Source organism: Nicotiana tabacum, chromosome 14, assembly GCF_000715075.1.
Source record: "Nicotiana tabacum cultivar K326 chromosome 14, ASM71507v2, whole genome shotgun sequence".
In the NCBI taxonomy this organism is placed as follows: Eukaryota; Viridiplantae; Streptophyta; class Magnoliopsida; order Solanales; family Solanaceae; genus Nicotiana; species Nicotiana tabacum.
In genome coordinates this window covers 17,947,292-17,963,199 of record NC_134093.1, presented here as the reverse complement: position 1 = coordinate 17,963,199, position 15,908 = coordinate 17,947,292, and the positions used below count along the sequence as shown (strand labels likewise).

Here is a 15,908-nt window from a genome sequence, read left to right as displayed (position 1 = left end):
TAGCATCTTCCAAAGTCAAATTAGCTACTTCTACAAAATTTAAGGAGAAAAACTCGAATTTTAAAGAGAAATCAGCATCTTCGCTCTATTTTTTCACACTTCTAAACTTCAAATTAGGGTGGCGATCTTCACATCTTCAACAGATGGTGGTGGAAATCTCAAATTTTGTGCGCTAATTTTCTGAAATTTTGAGCAGCTTTTGCGTTTTTATAGGTAGGGCATTAGCGTGGGGTAGTTATTTTGAGATACTCGTTTGTTTATTAAATGGATAGGGGATTGCAATTATTTAATGGGTAGAATTCTTTTATGGGTAGAGCGGGGTAAATATTTTAACTTTTATAGGTACTCCTATCTTTTCCTCATAAAAGTTTGGTACCGCCTTATCTGGTTACTAATCATCACATAAGTTATCCTAGGATTAAAAATAGAAGTAGAATAGTAATTCCAGGATAAGTTATCACAAGATAAAATAATAAAATTAAGATTTTCATATCGAGTTAATACAACATACCAAACAGTCAATAAGAAATAATCCCAGGATAACTGATCCCAGAATAACTTGTCTTCAAACCAAACGATCCTAAGTGTTTCTGTAACGACCCGACCGGTCATTTTTGGGCATCGACATTTTGTTCATCTATTTGGAGTCATGATTAGCTCTGTATAATATATTATGACTTGTGTATATCGTCAGTTTTGATTTTCAGATGTGTTTCGAAATTTGTTTGGGATAATGAATTTCATGTTTGAAACTTTAAGTTGGGAGAGTTGACCAAGTTTGACTTTTGTGTATTTGACCCCGATCAGAGTTTCGATGGTTCTGTTAGGCCTGGATGGTAATTTTAGACTCGGGCGTATGCCCGGATTTGCATTTGGATATTTCCAGAAGGTTTCTGCGCTAATTGGCGAAAGTTGAAAATTTGAAGGTTTGGAATGTTCATAAGTTTGATCGAGAGTTGACTTTGAGGATATCATATTTGATATGTTTCGGCACGAGTTTTGGAAGCTGAAAGTTCAAAGTTCATTTAAGTTTGAATGAGGTGCGATTCAACGTTTCAATGTTATTATGTGTAATTTGAGGCCTTGAGTAGGTTCGTTTTATGTTATGGGACTTGTTGGATCGATTTTGGATCATTTTCTTCATAATTGCATTGTTGGTTTCTGCTAATGTCTGGTGCACCAAGTGTTCTTTGCGATCGCGAAGTTGGAGGTGCGATAACGTAGAGGAAAAATCTGGAGATGAGTATTTCTTCTTCGCGTTCGCTATTGTTATACCGCGTTCGCATACCTTTGGAGGCTTGAGCATCGCGTTTGCATTGGTCAGCCCGCGTTCACATTGAGTTGAGATGAGAAGCTGGGATTTTGTTCTACACGTTCGCGAGATTGGGTCGGCGATCGCGTAAGTTGGTTATTGGGGTGTTGAATGGTTGATTAGTTATTTGAGCGAGATGGTTATTAGGGTGTTGAATGGTTGATTGCGCCTTGGTTATGTTCTCTCCGGGCTGTGGTATATTGTGTTATTTGATTCTCCGTGATTATGGTCATAAACTTCATGTATTTGATGTCGAATTGCGTGTAGTTGTTAATTTTGAGCATGGTGACTGGAGGTATTTCATCTGGGCTGGTGTTTGGATGGCTTACGCATTGTAGCGGGGCTATATTGGGCGATGATCCTTAGTGACAGGTTCATGTATTTTGGTTCTACTACGTGTGATGGGTTTGTAGCATTGCGTTGGTGGTGGTGCTTGTTGAGCTTGCAGAACGATTCTCTCATTTGAGTCATTTTCCATTTTTGGGTGTATTTGAATGCTTATTGGTGCATGGATTGCACAGTTTGTGATTCTAGGTAGTATTGGTATGGCGTGCCAGTAGAGTAGCTTGTATTTGATGAGATGGAGTCTTTGGGCCTGAAGTGATTACTATCGAACTTGATTACAATATGTTTGGAAGGATAATATCGGAAGTCACCTTAGAAATTGGCTATAGCTCTTGTCGAAGGAGGGAGAGCTCCATGACTGGCGGATTTGATGAGTGGTTATGAGTTTCTGTATGTTTCTTTCATCATTGGCAGTGTACAAAGGTTCAGAACAAGATTTTAGTTGATATGAGGTTTGTTACCAGTGTCAGATTGATTATCGAGCAGCTATTGCGGTCGAAAGTTATTGCTATGAGTATTTGAGCCATGTGGTACATTATGTGATTACAACTTGGGTTATGGATATGACTTGATACGGCTTGTTCAGACTTATACAATGTGTAGGTACGAGATTCGGGTCTTGTAAGGAATTTCGAATGTTAGAAATTGGATTTTGAGGTTTACGGACTAAGGTTGAAGTAATGATCTTCAGTTTTATTGTGTTGTCGGGCCTATATGGAATATGGTGATGCGGGATCACCCCCGGGTATGTGCATGATAAGGTTACATGGCGATTTGATGGCTTTGGAACGACTCTGGGTACGTTCGAGGACGAACATATATTTAAGTGAGGGAGAATGTAACGACCCGACCGGTCGTTTTGAGTATCAACATTCCATTCAGCTATTTGGAGTCATGATTAGCTCCGTATGATGTATTACGACTTTTGTGTATCGTCGGTTTTGGTTTTCAGGTGTTTCAGAATTAGTTTGAGAGAATGAATTTCATATTTGAAGCTTTAAGTTGGAAGAGTTGACCAAGTTTGACTCTTGGGTATTTGACCCCGAATCGGAGTTTCGATGGTTCCGCTAGGTCCGTATGTGATTTTAGACTCGGTCGTATGCCCGGATTTGCATTTGGATATTTGCATAAGGTTTCGACGCTAATTGGTGAAAGTTGAAAATTTAAAGGTTTGGAATGGTCATAAGTTTGACCGAGAGTTGACTTTGAGGATATCAGATTCAGATTTGATATGTTTCGGCACGAGTTTTGGAAGCTGAAAGTTCAAAGTTCATTTAAGTTTGAATAAGGTATGATTCAACGTTTCAATGTTGTTATGTGTAATTTGAGGCCTCGAGTAGGTTCGCGTTATGTTATGGGAATTGTTGGAATGTTCGGACAGGGTCCCGGGGGCTCGGGCGTGATTCAGATCGATTTCGGTTCATTTTCTTCATAAATTGCATTGATGGTTTTGCTAATGCCTGGTGCACCAAGTGTTCTTCGTGATCGCGAAGTTGGAGGTGCGATCACGTAGAGGAAAAATCTGGAGCTGAGTATTTCTTCTTCGCGTTTGCATACCTTTGGAGGCTTGAGCATCGCGTTCGCATTGGTCAGCCTGCGTTCGCATTGAGTTGAGATGAGAAGCTAGGATTTTATTCTACGCGTTCGTGAGATTTGGTCTCGATCGCGTAAGTTGGTGAGGCAGTGTATCACGAACGCGTGGGTTTAGTCGTGTTCGCGAAGAGGAAAAGAGGAGACTAGGTTCACGCGAATTTATTATTCACGATCGCGTAATGTTGTCTTCGATCGCGTAGTTCTGGAATTTTGTGATTAGCGTTCGCGCGGGATATTCAGCGTTAGCGTAAGAGGTTTTCTGGGCAAATGAGTGTTTGTGCTTCGCGAACGCGATGCACTTTCCGCGTTCGCGAAGAAGGAACAGACCTATGCAGAATCTATATTTCGAGGGGATGGTCATTTTTTCACATTTTTGGATTTTGGAGCTCGGTTTGGGCGACTTTGGAGAGGAATTTCACCACATGTATTAGGGCAAACATTCTTGACTCATTTTTTAATTATATTTCATGAATTAATCTTCGTTTTTGGCGTTTGATTATTGATTTTGAAAGAGAAATCGAAGGAATTGTCTATAATTTCATAAAATAAATTTTCGAGTTTTGAACATCGATTCGGAGTCGGATTTGAGTGAAACTAGTATGGTTTAGATTCGTAATTGAATGGGTTGTCGGATTTATGAGTTTCGCCGAGTTCCAAAGTGCGGGCCCGAATTTGACTTTTGGTTGACTTCATGTTTTGATTAAAGGTTTGGCCTTTATCATTTGGAATTGTTTCCTTAAGCATTATTTGATGTATTTGAGTTACTTTTGGCTAGTTTTGAGCCGTTCGGAGGTCGGTAAGCGCATGGTGGCGTTTCTAGGAGTATTGTTTGGCTTGCTCGATATTGGACTCGGCTTGTCCGAGGTAAGTAACACTTCTAAACCTGGTGCTGATGGTATGAACCCCTGAATATACGTGTTATGTGTTTGGTGTTGAGGTGACGCACATGCTAGGTGACGGGCGTACGGGCATGCACCGTTGAAATTTTGACTCAAACGATTCTGTGGAACTGTGTAGTCAAACAATCTTATCATTATCCATGTATTTTCATGTGTTAAAGAAATTGAGTTGTGACTCATGTTAGAAATCGTGTTTATGCTATATGCTTATCATGTTGGAGCCCACTAAGATCATTTCTGTTGTTGAGTTATTTTGCTTAAATTGCAATTACATACTCATTCATTGCATATCATATCTCATTCTCTGATATCATTTGTCTCACAACATATTATCATTGTTTGGGCCGATTGGCATGAGATTTGTGAGGCCGAGAGACTAGAGAGATTGATGACTGAGTGAGGTCAAGGGCCTGATCATGAGGATGTTTGTGGGATCGAGATGCACGCTTGTTAAGTGGGGATTTTGACTATTTATTAGCGCTTTTTAGCTTTCGTTTTAGTCCAAAAGCGTTTAATTGTCTTCCCGAAAATTGATGAAATGTGCTTAATTGCAAGAATATTGAAAGATGAACTCCCGAGATGAAATCCAATTCAAGAAGGATTAATCTGAACTCAAGGACAAAAAAAGGCACAGAATCTCAATTGTGCGGACCGCAGAATATCATTTGTGGTCGCAGGTTATGAAGGAATTTCCACCAGAGATCGGTGCAAAGTGCGGTCCGCACATGAATTGTGCGGCCGCAAAAGCTGAGCCAAAAGCAAAGTTCAGAGAAGATGCATTCCAAGTCTCCCAGAAGTGCGGACCGCACAACAATTGTGCGGCCGCAGCAGAAGAACTATGCGGCCGCAGATACAATTGTGCGGACCGCAGAAGAGCAAGGTACGGCCGCAGTTACAATTCTGTGGACCGCAGAAAGAGTGCATTGCGGCCGCGGTTCAGAATTATGCGGTCACATACTTCCAATCCTATCAAGGTGAAGAAAAGTGCGGACCGCACATGGAATTGTACGGCCACAGAACCTACAAAAGGGCATTTTTATCCGAAATTTTTAGCCCTGTATAAATAGACAAGTTTCACATTTTTAGGTCAACATTTTTTACATCAGCTGCTACAGTAGCCGTTTTCTTTTACTCTTTTTAGTAGTTTTCATATTTTGAGCTATTTGAACATAGATTTTATTATTTTAATTAGCAATATGTGTTTAATTATCATTTCTTCTTCTTTTTCTTCCATTTCAAGCATGAGTAGCTAGATTTTCACTAGGGTTGTGACCCAACCCTAGTGTGTAAACTTAATGGATGTTTAATTTAATGCTTGTTTATGGTTGAGTGTTTATTATTTAGCCTTGTTCTTGATTTTATTAGTTGAATTAATGGTTGCAAACATTAGTTCATGCCTATTTGACTTGGTCTCTGCTTGAGAAAGAGAGACTTAGTCTAGAAAAACTTGGCTAACAAGAAATTAGGTCAATTGATAGATTGACAATCCCAATTAAAGGGTTGAACATAGAGATAGTAACAACCCGACTTGAGTTTTTTATCAACCGTTTAGTTCAATACCCATTTGGACTTGAGAAAGCCAAATTTGGCAAAATCACTCTCTAACCGAGAGGTATTGAGTGGGTAATTGAGTGTTGATAGCTATAATACACCCCGACCAATAAAATAAGTTTTAAAGTTTATATCCCATTAGGCAAACACCTAGGTGAAGGTCATAGCCCTAGGCCTTTTTATTATATTTGAAAAAAAATAAAAATAATTTTCTAGTTTTATTTATTAAATTACAATCGTAGTTTAAATTAGACTTTAAAAATACCCAATTTTATAAAAGTGCAAATTTAGATATACAAAATCACACGCTACGATATATACTACTAACTCCCACATATATAGCTCTCTGTGGAATTCGACCCCGACTCTTGTTGGGTATTATTATTGTATCGACCGTTTTCATAACCTCGAATGGAAGTGTGAACTTGGACGAGATCAACGCTGCAACATGCTTTATTAATTCATGCCATGACTGGTTTATATTAGCGCTTGGGCAGGATTTGCCCCTCCGGAGTGTGACTTACCAGCAGTGAGCGCATGTACCTACTGAGTGCAAGTGCCGAGTGAGTGCCGAGTGATTGGAAGGACTGAGTGACTGTAAGGATTGAGTGACTGTGAGGACTGAGCGAATTGATACTTTGAAAGTATGCATATGATTTTATTACTGTGTTGCATTGCATTTTACATGCACACTTGACATACACGCATATATATGCATTTTTCTCATATTGTACGGTATTGTGTCATTCATGACTTCACATACACATTGACATGTAGGCGTAGAGATGTACGTTCCTCATGCCATCTGATAATGGAACATTTACATGTTATTGAAAGTTTTTAGGAAAAATTACAGTTTTCATATTTACTCATATTTTGGTGATTTCAGTAAAAGATTTGGGTTTTACTGTTATACTTGAAAAACATGCTTATTTTCCGGAACTGTGAACGAGTTGAGCATTTATATTTTTTAGTTATTACTTTTACTGCTTTAGTTATATTGTTATGAGTTGTTACTGGCTGTTGGTGTTGGACTCTGACCTTTGTCCAAACTCGTCACTACTTTCAACCTAAGGTTAGGTTTATTACTTATTGAGTACATGAGGCCGACTGTACTCATACTACACTTCTACACCTTGCGTGCAGATTTTCAGATGTTAATGTTGCTGAGTATGACCTGAGCTAGCGTTGAAGATATATCTGCGTTCCGATCATAGCCGCCTCTTGTTCTTGTTAGCTTTAGAATTATTAATCTTTTCATGTATATTTCAAATAGATGTTGTATTTATTTCATATCATCTTTGTAAATTTTAAATTTTAGAAGATCATGGTTTGTACTACCAATCATTGAGAAGTGTATTAAAGTTCAGATACTCCATCACTTATTTTTCTTAGTAAATCTTATTTGAATTAGATTATTGTTAATTGGTTTACCTAACGGGTCGAATTATGTGTTATCACGACTAATTGGAGTTTGGGTTGTAACAGTTTCTCTTTAAAATTGCATATGAAAAGACGTGTTTTCTACTTGATTTCTGATATTTAGAAGTCTCGACTAGAGTAATTATTTATGTAGTAATATTTAATGTAGGAATATCAACAAATATTCCCAAATGAGTGTTATATGGACGGAGTACTCTTATTATACTACTCCCTCCGTTTTTTTTTTGTCTATTATTTGAAAAATATATTTTTATTTTTACTTATTACTTTTAGTATATCAATTGAATACAATTTTTTTTATTTTACCATTATTAACTACTCATTTCTCAAATTAATTTTTATATTTTTTTGAAATATTATAATTATTATGAATAAAATTATAAAATATACTATACTTTATTTATTTTTTATTAAAGTAAAGTGCAAAGTCACGACTCACGAGTAAATATAAACGGAGTGTGTACAGAACAAAGAAAAAGAGAAGTAGGACTGTTGAAGTACAAAAAATCCAATTAGTCAGAGCCAAAACTCAAAATTAACACCCTTTCTCCTACTGAAATTTCTTATCAAATTGGACTTTGCAAAGTAGTAGTAGGATAATTGGGTCCCAAAAACTGATCATCCTCACTCATCCCCTATAGCTATATATATATATCCACAAGCCCTCTTCTCTTAGCAGCATAACAAAAGCTAAAAAATGGAGAAGCAAAGCAACAAAGCAAACATGGTGGCATCTCTTATGTCAGTGAAACAAAAATCTGGCAAAACATTTAGTCAGATAGCAGAAGAAACAGGTCTCACAAATGTGTATGTTGCTCAGCTTTTGAGACGTCAAGCTCAGCTCAAACCTGAAACTGCTTCAAAGCTGAAGGCTGCACTTCCCTTATTATCTGATGATCAACTTCATGATATGATGGAGGCACCCTTGAGGTCTTATGACCCTAATTTAATTCAAGACCCCACTGTTTACAGGTTACCCATTTCACAATTTCTTGATTTTTTATTTTATTTTTAAATAAAGATTTGATCTTTGGTTGGTTGCCCGTAAAACTAGTCAATTTTATGATGGATCCTCACATTAATCCGCAACTTGTTTGGGACTGAAGCTTTTATTGTTGTATAAATATTTGATTTTTATGGTGTATGGTAGTTGATAGAGCTTTACCTTCCCACGGTAGGGGCGTACACACTACCTTACCAGACTCCACTTGTGGGTGTTTGTTTTTGTTTTTGTTATTGTTGTTGTTATTGTTGTTGGTAGTTGATAGAGCTAGAGTAAGATGAGGGATAGGAAAAAACTTGAAATTCTTGTGAACTTGATTCAAGGCTCACTATTTACAGGTGACCACTTCACCCATTTCTTGATTTTTTATTTTATTTTTGTATAAAGATTTGATCTTTTGTTGGCTGCCCGCGTAAAACTAGTCAATTTTATGATGAATCCTCACATTAACCCCCAACTTGTTTGGATTGAAGCGTTGTTATTGTTGTATAAAGATTTGATTTTTATGGTGTATTGTAGTTGATAGAACTAGGGTAAGATAAGGGATAGGAAAAACTTAAAATTCTTGTTAACTTGATTCAAGACTCAATGCTTACAGGTGGCCCACTTTACCCATTTCTTGATTTTTTTTTAAATTTATATAAATATTTGATCTTTGGTTGGCGGCCCGCGTAAAACTAGTCAATTTCATGATGAATCCTGGCTAACCCCCAACTTATTTGGGACTGAAACGTTGTTATTGTTGTATAAAGATTTGATTTTTATGGTGTATAGTAGTTGATAGAGCTTTACCTTCCCAAGGTCTGCATATACACTACCTTACCAGACCCCACTTGTGGGTGTTTGTTGTTGTTGTTGTTGTTATTGTTGTTGGTAGTTGATAGAGCTAGAGTAAGATGAGGGATAGGAAAAAACTTGAAATTCTTGTTAACTTGATTCAAGGCTCACTATTTACAGGTGACCACTTCACCCATTTCTTGATTTTTTATTTTATTTTTGTATAAAGATTTGATCTTTGGTTGGATGTCCGCGTAAAACTAGTCAATTTTATGATGAATCCTCACATTAACCCCCAACTTGTTTGGGATTGAAGCGTTGTTATTGTTGTATAAAGATTTGATTTTTATGGTGTATTGTAGTTGATAGAGCTAGGGTAAGATGAGGGATAGGAAAAACTTGAAATTCTTGTTAACTTGATTCAAGACTCAATGTTTACAGGTGGCCCACTTTACCCATTTCTTGATTTTTTTTTAAATTTATATAAATATTTGATCTTTGGTTGGCGGCCCGCGTAAAACTAGTCAATGTCATGATGAATCCTTACTAACTCCCAACTTGTTTGGGACTGAAGCGTTGTTATTGTTGTATAAAGATTTGATTTTTATGGTGTATGGTAGTTGATAGAGCTAGAGTAAGATGAGGGATAGGAAAAAACTTGATTCAATACTCAATGTTTACAGGTGGCCCGCTTCACCCATTTCTTGATTTTTGATTTTCTATAAAGATTTGATCTTTATGTTGTGTGGTTGTTGATAGAATTAGAGTAAGATGTGGGACTGGGAATACTGGGAAAATCTGATATAACGGATTCAAAGTTAAGTGAGATAAACACACTTAATTTCTTTAATAGTATTAGTAGAGTTTCCCATGAAAAAACAGAAAACACCTAATTGAAGGAAATGGCCTTATTTTTGGATTTTGAGGGTCAATTAGAATTAGAGTTTTGACGTTATAGAACACTGAGTTCAATGGTATATGGTAGCTGATTGAACTAGAGTAAGATGTGGGGTTGGAAAAAACGGAAATTACTATTAACTTGATTCGATAAACGATCATATAAAGCTATCCACTTCATTGTTTTTTGACTGTTCATTATCTGAAAAGCTTTTATCTTGCTATAGTGTATGAAAGTTGATAGAACTAGAGGAATATGTGGCATACAGGAAATTTGAAATTCTTAAGTAGAGACTGGATGAAAGTTATAGTCCTAGTTAGAAAGTGAAAAATTCTGGTATAACATTGACATGTCCAGCAGCCAGAGACAGATCCGGATTATAACCAGTGGTGCACGTGCACTTACTGCTTTGTACTCGGACTGTATATTTTTATATATAATATATAGAGAAACTTTTTAAGATTATGAATATATATTAAGTGGTGTAACCACTGTCTTTAAACCCTGAATCTGCCCTCGCCAGCATCACATAAAGTGTTGTTAGTGGAGATACCGGGGCAGGGAGAAAATACAGAAGGAACGGAATGTGGGAAAGCTGCTAACTTTCCATTTCGTTGTTCCTGTGAAATCATTAGATTATTAGGTAACAGCATTAGCAGTGCTTAAGTGTTGTGAAGTTGTCAGCGAGACCTTTTGGGCAATGTTTTTTGGAAAGCTTTGTGTTGTTGCATGTCAAGACTAAATTCAATTATTTTATCTCTTCAACAGATTGAATGAAGCCGTCATGCATTTTGGTGAGAGTATCAAGGAAATTATTAACGAAGAATTTGGCGATGGCATGTAAGTCACTCCACTTAACATACTAATTAAATACTCGTGCTTATTTTACTGATTCAAAAGAAATTTGGCTATACAATCTTTTCTTGTATGTGGCTCCAGGCATGTGTTTAGATTCATACTCTGGAAATGCTCTCTGCCTTTAAATTCAGGAGCGCCGGATCTTGTGAACCCTTATGAATTGCCTCTGATGTTAGCTACTCCGACTTGCATAAGTTCGCCTCTGGTTTATTGCAAGTCATGTTTCATAAGAAGCCATTTGGAGATGAATTAGAACTTGCACGGCGTGTTTAGAGTCAACTAGCTGCTATAGTGCTATGTGATAATGTTTTTGATTGCTGGATAATGAACTAGATAACGAGGAGATCATAATCCCTTATCTGCCATTTGTTTAGACTTTAGTGTTTTTTGCTAAGGGGATTAGGAATGATATCCGATCCCTTAGGATTAAAATTACCTCCCTCTAGCACTCACCCGCCAGTATGCTTTCTCGTTCACAAACCCAAGCTCTCTAACCGTGCCTCGTCCCCATTATCCTCTACCCAATTGAATGGATTAATATTGAAAAAGAAAGTAGCAATTTCACAGTTAACTGATGAGTCAAATGTAAGAAAAGTTTTTTCCGGCTCGTCCACCTTGCATTTATTAATCATCAATCGGATACCCTTAGTGTATTCTCCTTCATAATCTTATTATAATCCTGTGGTCTTTATAGTGACTTTATCTTGTCTGGTGAATCAGACTACTTGACATAACTAGATTGTATATACAACTAGCATGAACTATTCATCACTGCTGCATACATGTTGTGTGTAAACAGTAAGATATTATAATTGGCTAGCCATTTATAAAAGATAAACAAGAGCAGAGGATATTATGAGTCATGGCCACATTTCGAAGGGAAGAGCTAAAAGAAATTCTACTGTCTATTTCTGTTTAGTTTGATAGCATGCATCTTAAAGAACTAACCATTAACACACTCTTTATTTGGCTGCATTGACTTATCTTGTTTTAACCATCTTTAATTCTGAGTCTTTGACATACTTTGCCTAGTTTCTATTAGTTAAATGGGCTACTAGCCTACTATTTTCGGGCTGTGAAGTGTTGTATTGCTCTAGGAGTGTATTCATTCTGTAGCTCTAATTTTCTTAGATCATGCCCTAGTAATACTGATCTCAATTCTTGGTTCTTTATAGTGATACACAACCAAAATGGAGTGTCCACTTTCACAGATATTTTAACAATTTACTCTACGCAATTGAAGCTATATGTGTGTTGTGCGTGCGTGTGCGTTTTTATTTTTATTTTATAATGAGCTGTGTGTGTGTTGCATGCAATTTTATATTACTGTTAATTGTTAAACACATGCAAGGGCACTTTCACTAGACTTCCTGCACATGATATACTTGTATTTATTTGATACATGAGATTTTTAACTTACAACTCTTGATGTTTAGCATGTCAGCTATAGACTTTTTCTGCTCAGTTGACAAAGTCAAAGGTGTGGATGGGAAGGATCGTGTTGTTGTGACTTTTGACGGAAAGTATCTGCCACACACTGAGCAGGTTAGTTTCCTTTTACATTTCATAATTGTAAAGTTTGTTTCTCCAAATTATTGTCTACAGAAATGACCAATCACTAGGCCCTTGTCGTTCCTGCCCCACTCACTTCCCACCCACAAAGGGCGAAAGAATAGAAGATTCATCTTATCTAGAGATCTTGATTTATTGTTTGTTTGATCTTGATTATAAAGGCTCCTGCACCTGTATATTCTGTATGAGCCAACACTACAAAGTGGTGCATAATTACAGCGCTAGTGTCTGATCCAATTGTGCTTTAGTTAACTAATCAGAGAGCTCATCGCTGCAGCAATCAATAGAATAAAATGCTTCCCTCGCATCTTTTTCTCCTAGTTGTAGCATATTGTGTTCTATCTGAGCTTTTGTAACGTTTCAAAGAACCTTTCCATGTTGCAAATTCCAAGAAGTTACATACTTGAAATCATATGGATATTCAAGTTCAAATGTGGTGTAATACATTCACATAAATGAAATAACATCAGTGATTTGCAACTGCCAAAACAAATTTCGTATCAACCGATCTTTGCAAAATACAAGTCAAAGTTTCATGGTTATACTCAAATGTTCATAGAAAGGCAAGGTGTGCTGTGTAATATCGTAGGACTGAAGGGACCATCTGTTTAAACAACTGGTGGAATGTGATAATTAAGGTGTATAGAGTCAATTCTTAAAAAAAAGGGAGCCCGGTGCAATAAGCTCCCGCTATGCGCAAGGTCCAGGGAAAGGCCGGACTAAAAGGTTCTATTGTATGCAGTCTTACCTTATATTTCTGCGTTGTTTCCGTGGCTCGAACCCGTGACCTCCTGGTTACATGGCGACAACTTTACCATACGCCAAGGCTCTCCTTCTGAATATGCCTGTATACAATGTGTAGCTCTGAGATCATCTGAACAGATTTTGTGTCTGATCAAGTCACTGCCGAACACAATTATATCAACTCTGCTTGATTCCATACTTTGGTTCTATAGCACAATGTCTGTGATATTATCTGCTGACACTTTTTTCTTTTCTTTGCAGAAATCTGAGCATATGGTGTCAAGGTTAATGAGGAAAGAATAAGCGCAGTTAGTATAAGCAGTTTGTATCAAGCTGTTGATCATTTCTACCATTGATTATCTACTTATACTGAATTTCTTTTCTTTTCTACTTGTCGATGTTCTCATCTTGGCTGAATAATGGTCACTCGTGTTAGTCAAGTTTTGAATTGCCAAATGCAAATGCATGGTATTTATATTTATGTATTTTTAGTTGCCAAGATTTGGTAATTTTTATGTATTGGGTTGCCAAATATTATGTTTATGTGTTTGATGAATGAAAAATCAATGCACTGTTTGTGTACATAAGCTGAATAACATGTCTTGTGATAGTAATACCCTCAAAGCACTAAGCCTTGATTCTTGAAAATCAAATCAAACATTTGATAATTTCCTTTACTTTCTACTTATCTCATCTGACATAGGGTCAAATATACCCTTCTACTATTATTTATTGTTCAGTTAGGCAAATATAAAGCCTCCACGTGTCTGATCCCCTTAAAACAAGGGCAAATATAAAACTTTGCCTAACGGTAAGGTATATTTGGTCGATCAGTATAACGGATAATACATTTGAACAATAAATAATAATAGAGGGATATATTTGACCATTTTCCGCAAAATGAACGACACTTACCCCCAGTTTATTCTACTCTTATGAATAATTCCTATCTTATTTATCTATTTAAATCTAAAAGACTCCTCTACTTTTTTTTCGGTCTTCTTTTTTGCACATGAATTGGTATTCTTAGGGCCCGTTTGGCCATAAAAATGATTCATTTTTTTTCGAAATCAGTGTTTGGCCATGAAATTTTCGATTTTCACCTGAAGATGAATTTCGAAATTTTTTGAAATTTTGAAAAAAATCCAAAAAGCTATTTTTTAAAATTTTCACTTAAGATCACTCACAAAAATTTAAAATCAACCCAAAATTATATTCATGTCCAAACAGAACTCTAATTTTCAAATACCATTATCACTTTTAAAAAATTTACTTTTATTCGAAATTTTATAATTCTTATGTCCAAACGCCCACTTAAACTCACAATTCATCACAAAGTGAGATCTCTTTAAATAGATCTGGCGAGCTTCTTGAATTGTAGAGCCAAAGCAATTTTTAGAAACACAACTAATAGAGAGGGAAAATAGACTCCACTATATAAATAAACGTGCAAGATTAATATTCGTCTGAATAATTATATCATTTAAGTTCTACTGCATAAGATCAATCACATATATATTATACCTATATTATTATAAAAGTAATAATAATAATTATTGGCCTCTCTACTCCTTCAGGATAGGGGTAAGGTCTGCGTACACACTACCCTCCTCAGACTCCATTAGTGGGATTTTACTGAGTTGTTGTTGTTGTTGTTGTTGTATTATAAAAGTACTAGAGGAGGTAAAGCCCGTGCTGAGCACGGGCCCAATATTAAAAATCTAAAATTATTTTGAGGTGTTCGAACATTTTTAAATAATCTTTTCAAGTATTTAAGGGAAAATTTATAAAATATTTAAGTATTTAACTGATTAAAATATGTATATTGGCCGAAGAATAAATAAATATATTATATATTGCATGGATTATTAATAAAAATTGTTCCAAGTGCATACAAGCACTGAACTTCACGAACAAAAGTGTATGGCATCCATAATTAAAGAAACTCAGTAATCATTATTCGGTTGTATTTACCAATAACTTCAAATAGCTTCTGAATTTTAAAATGCCTAATATCCAATTTAATATACATAAAGTAAGATATGTAAGGTTCCAAAATAGGTTGTGCATTGATTATTTTTTCATGTATCAATTATTATTATCTCGTTAATAAATCAACAAAAAATTATCCCAATTTATTTCATCCTTATGAATAACCAAGGAGCTTGAATTTTTCTTCGTTGACATTTGATTAGTTAATAATATTAAATAAAATGATATTTCTTTTTTTTTTTAACAAAAGGAAAAATAATCATAAAATGGAAATGATAAAGATATTAACCTTTGAGTTCTAATTAGATCTCATGATATTAACCTCAATTTCTCTTGTCAAAAGGAATGCAAAATTCACAGAAGATATAAAAATATAATTAATTTACCACTAATATTTAAACTAAATTGGAGCTAGTATTTTTTTCTAAATGGGAATGGCTTGAGTAATGATTAATAAAAGTAACTTAACGTTTTGATTTGAGATGGTGCAATATCATTTAAGAATTAGCCTTATGTAAATAATTTGTAGCTTGGTTATAATAGTTAATATTCTCCTTGTTCTTATTTTAAAATCAAATAAGAAATTAAGAGAAAAAATGTTTACACACTTCTAAAAATATTAAAACATAAAATTGATTACAAACTTTTAAACATTGTATATTTAGAAAAATATAGAACTTTTACTTTACATTTAGGAATGTAAATTGGCAGATTATTTAATTTTTTTTAAAATCTTATTAACTTTAGTTTTCTCTACCATTTTTATTTGATATTTCATTTTTTATATTTTGAACTATCTTATAATACATCTTGCGATGTAATTATACAAAGCTCCTCTCATCCCCAAATAAAATTTGTTTGATAAAAAATATATAGTAACAAATAAATGACATTATCAAAGTACATAAATATTCAAAAGTT

General features: G+C 35.4%; 1 protein-coding gene across 1 annotated transcript; it reads left to right on the top strand.

Moving 5' to 3' along the window:
• Positions 1-7,719: 7,719 nt before the first annotated feature.
• LOC107821369 (cyanate hydratase) lies at positions 7,720-13,575 on the top strand. Its single transcript, XM_075229372.1, has 4 exons — positions 7,720-8,115; positions 10,590-10,661; positions 12,116-12,224; positions 13,257-13,575. The coding sequence occupies exons 1-4, from the start codon at positions 7,841-7,843 to the stop codon at positions 13,296-13,298; spliced, it is 498 nt and encodes a 165-aa protein (XP_075085473.1). The 5' UTR covers positions 7,720-7,840; the 3' UTR covers positions 13,299-13,575.
• The last annotated feature ends 2,333 nt before the right edge of the window (positions 13,576-15,908 follow it).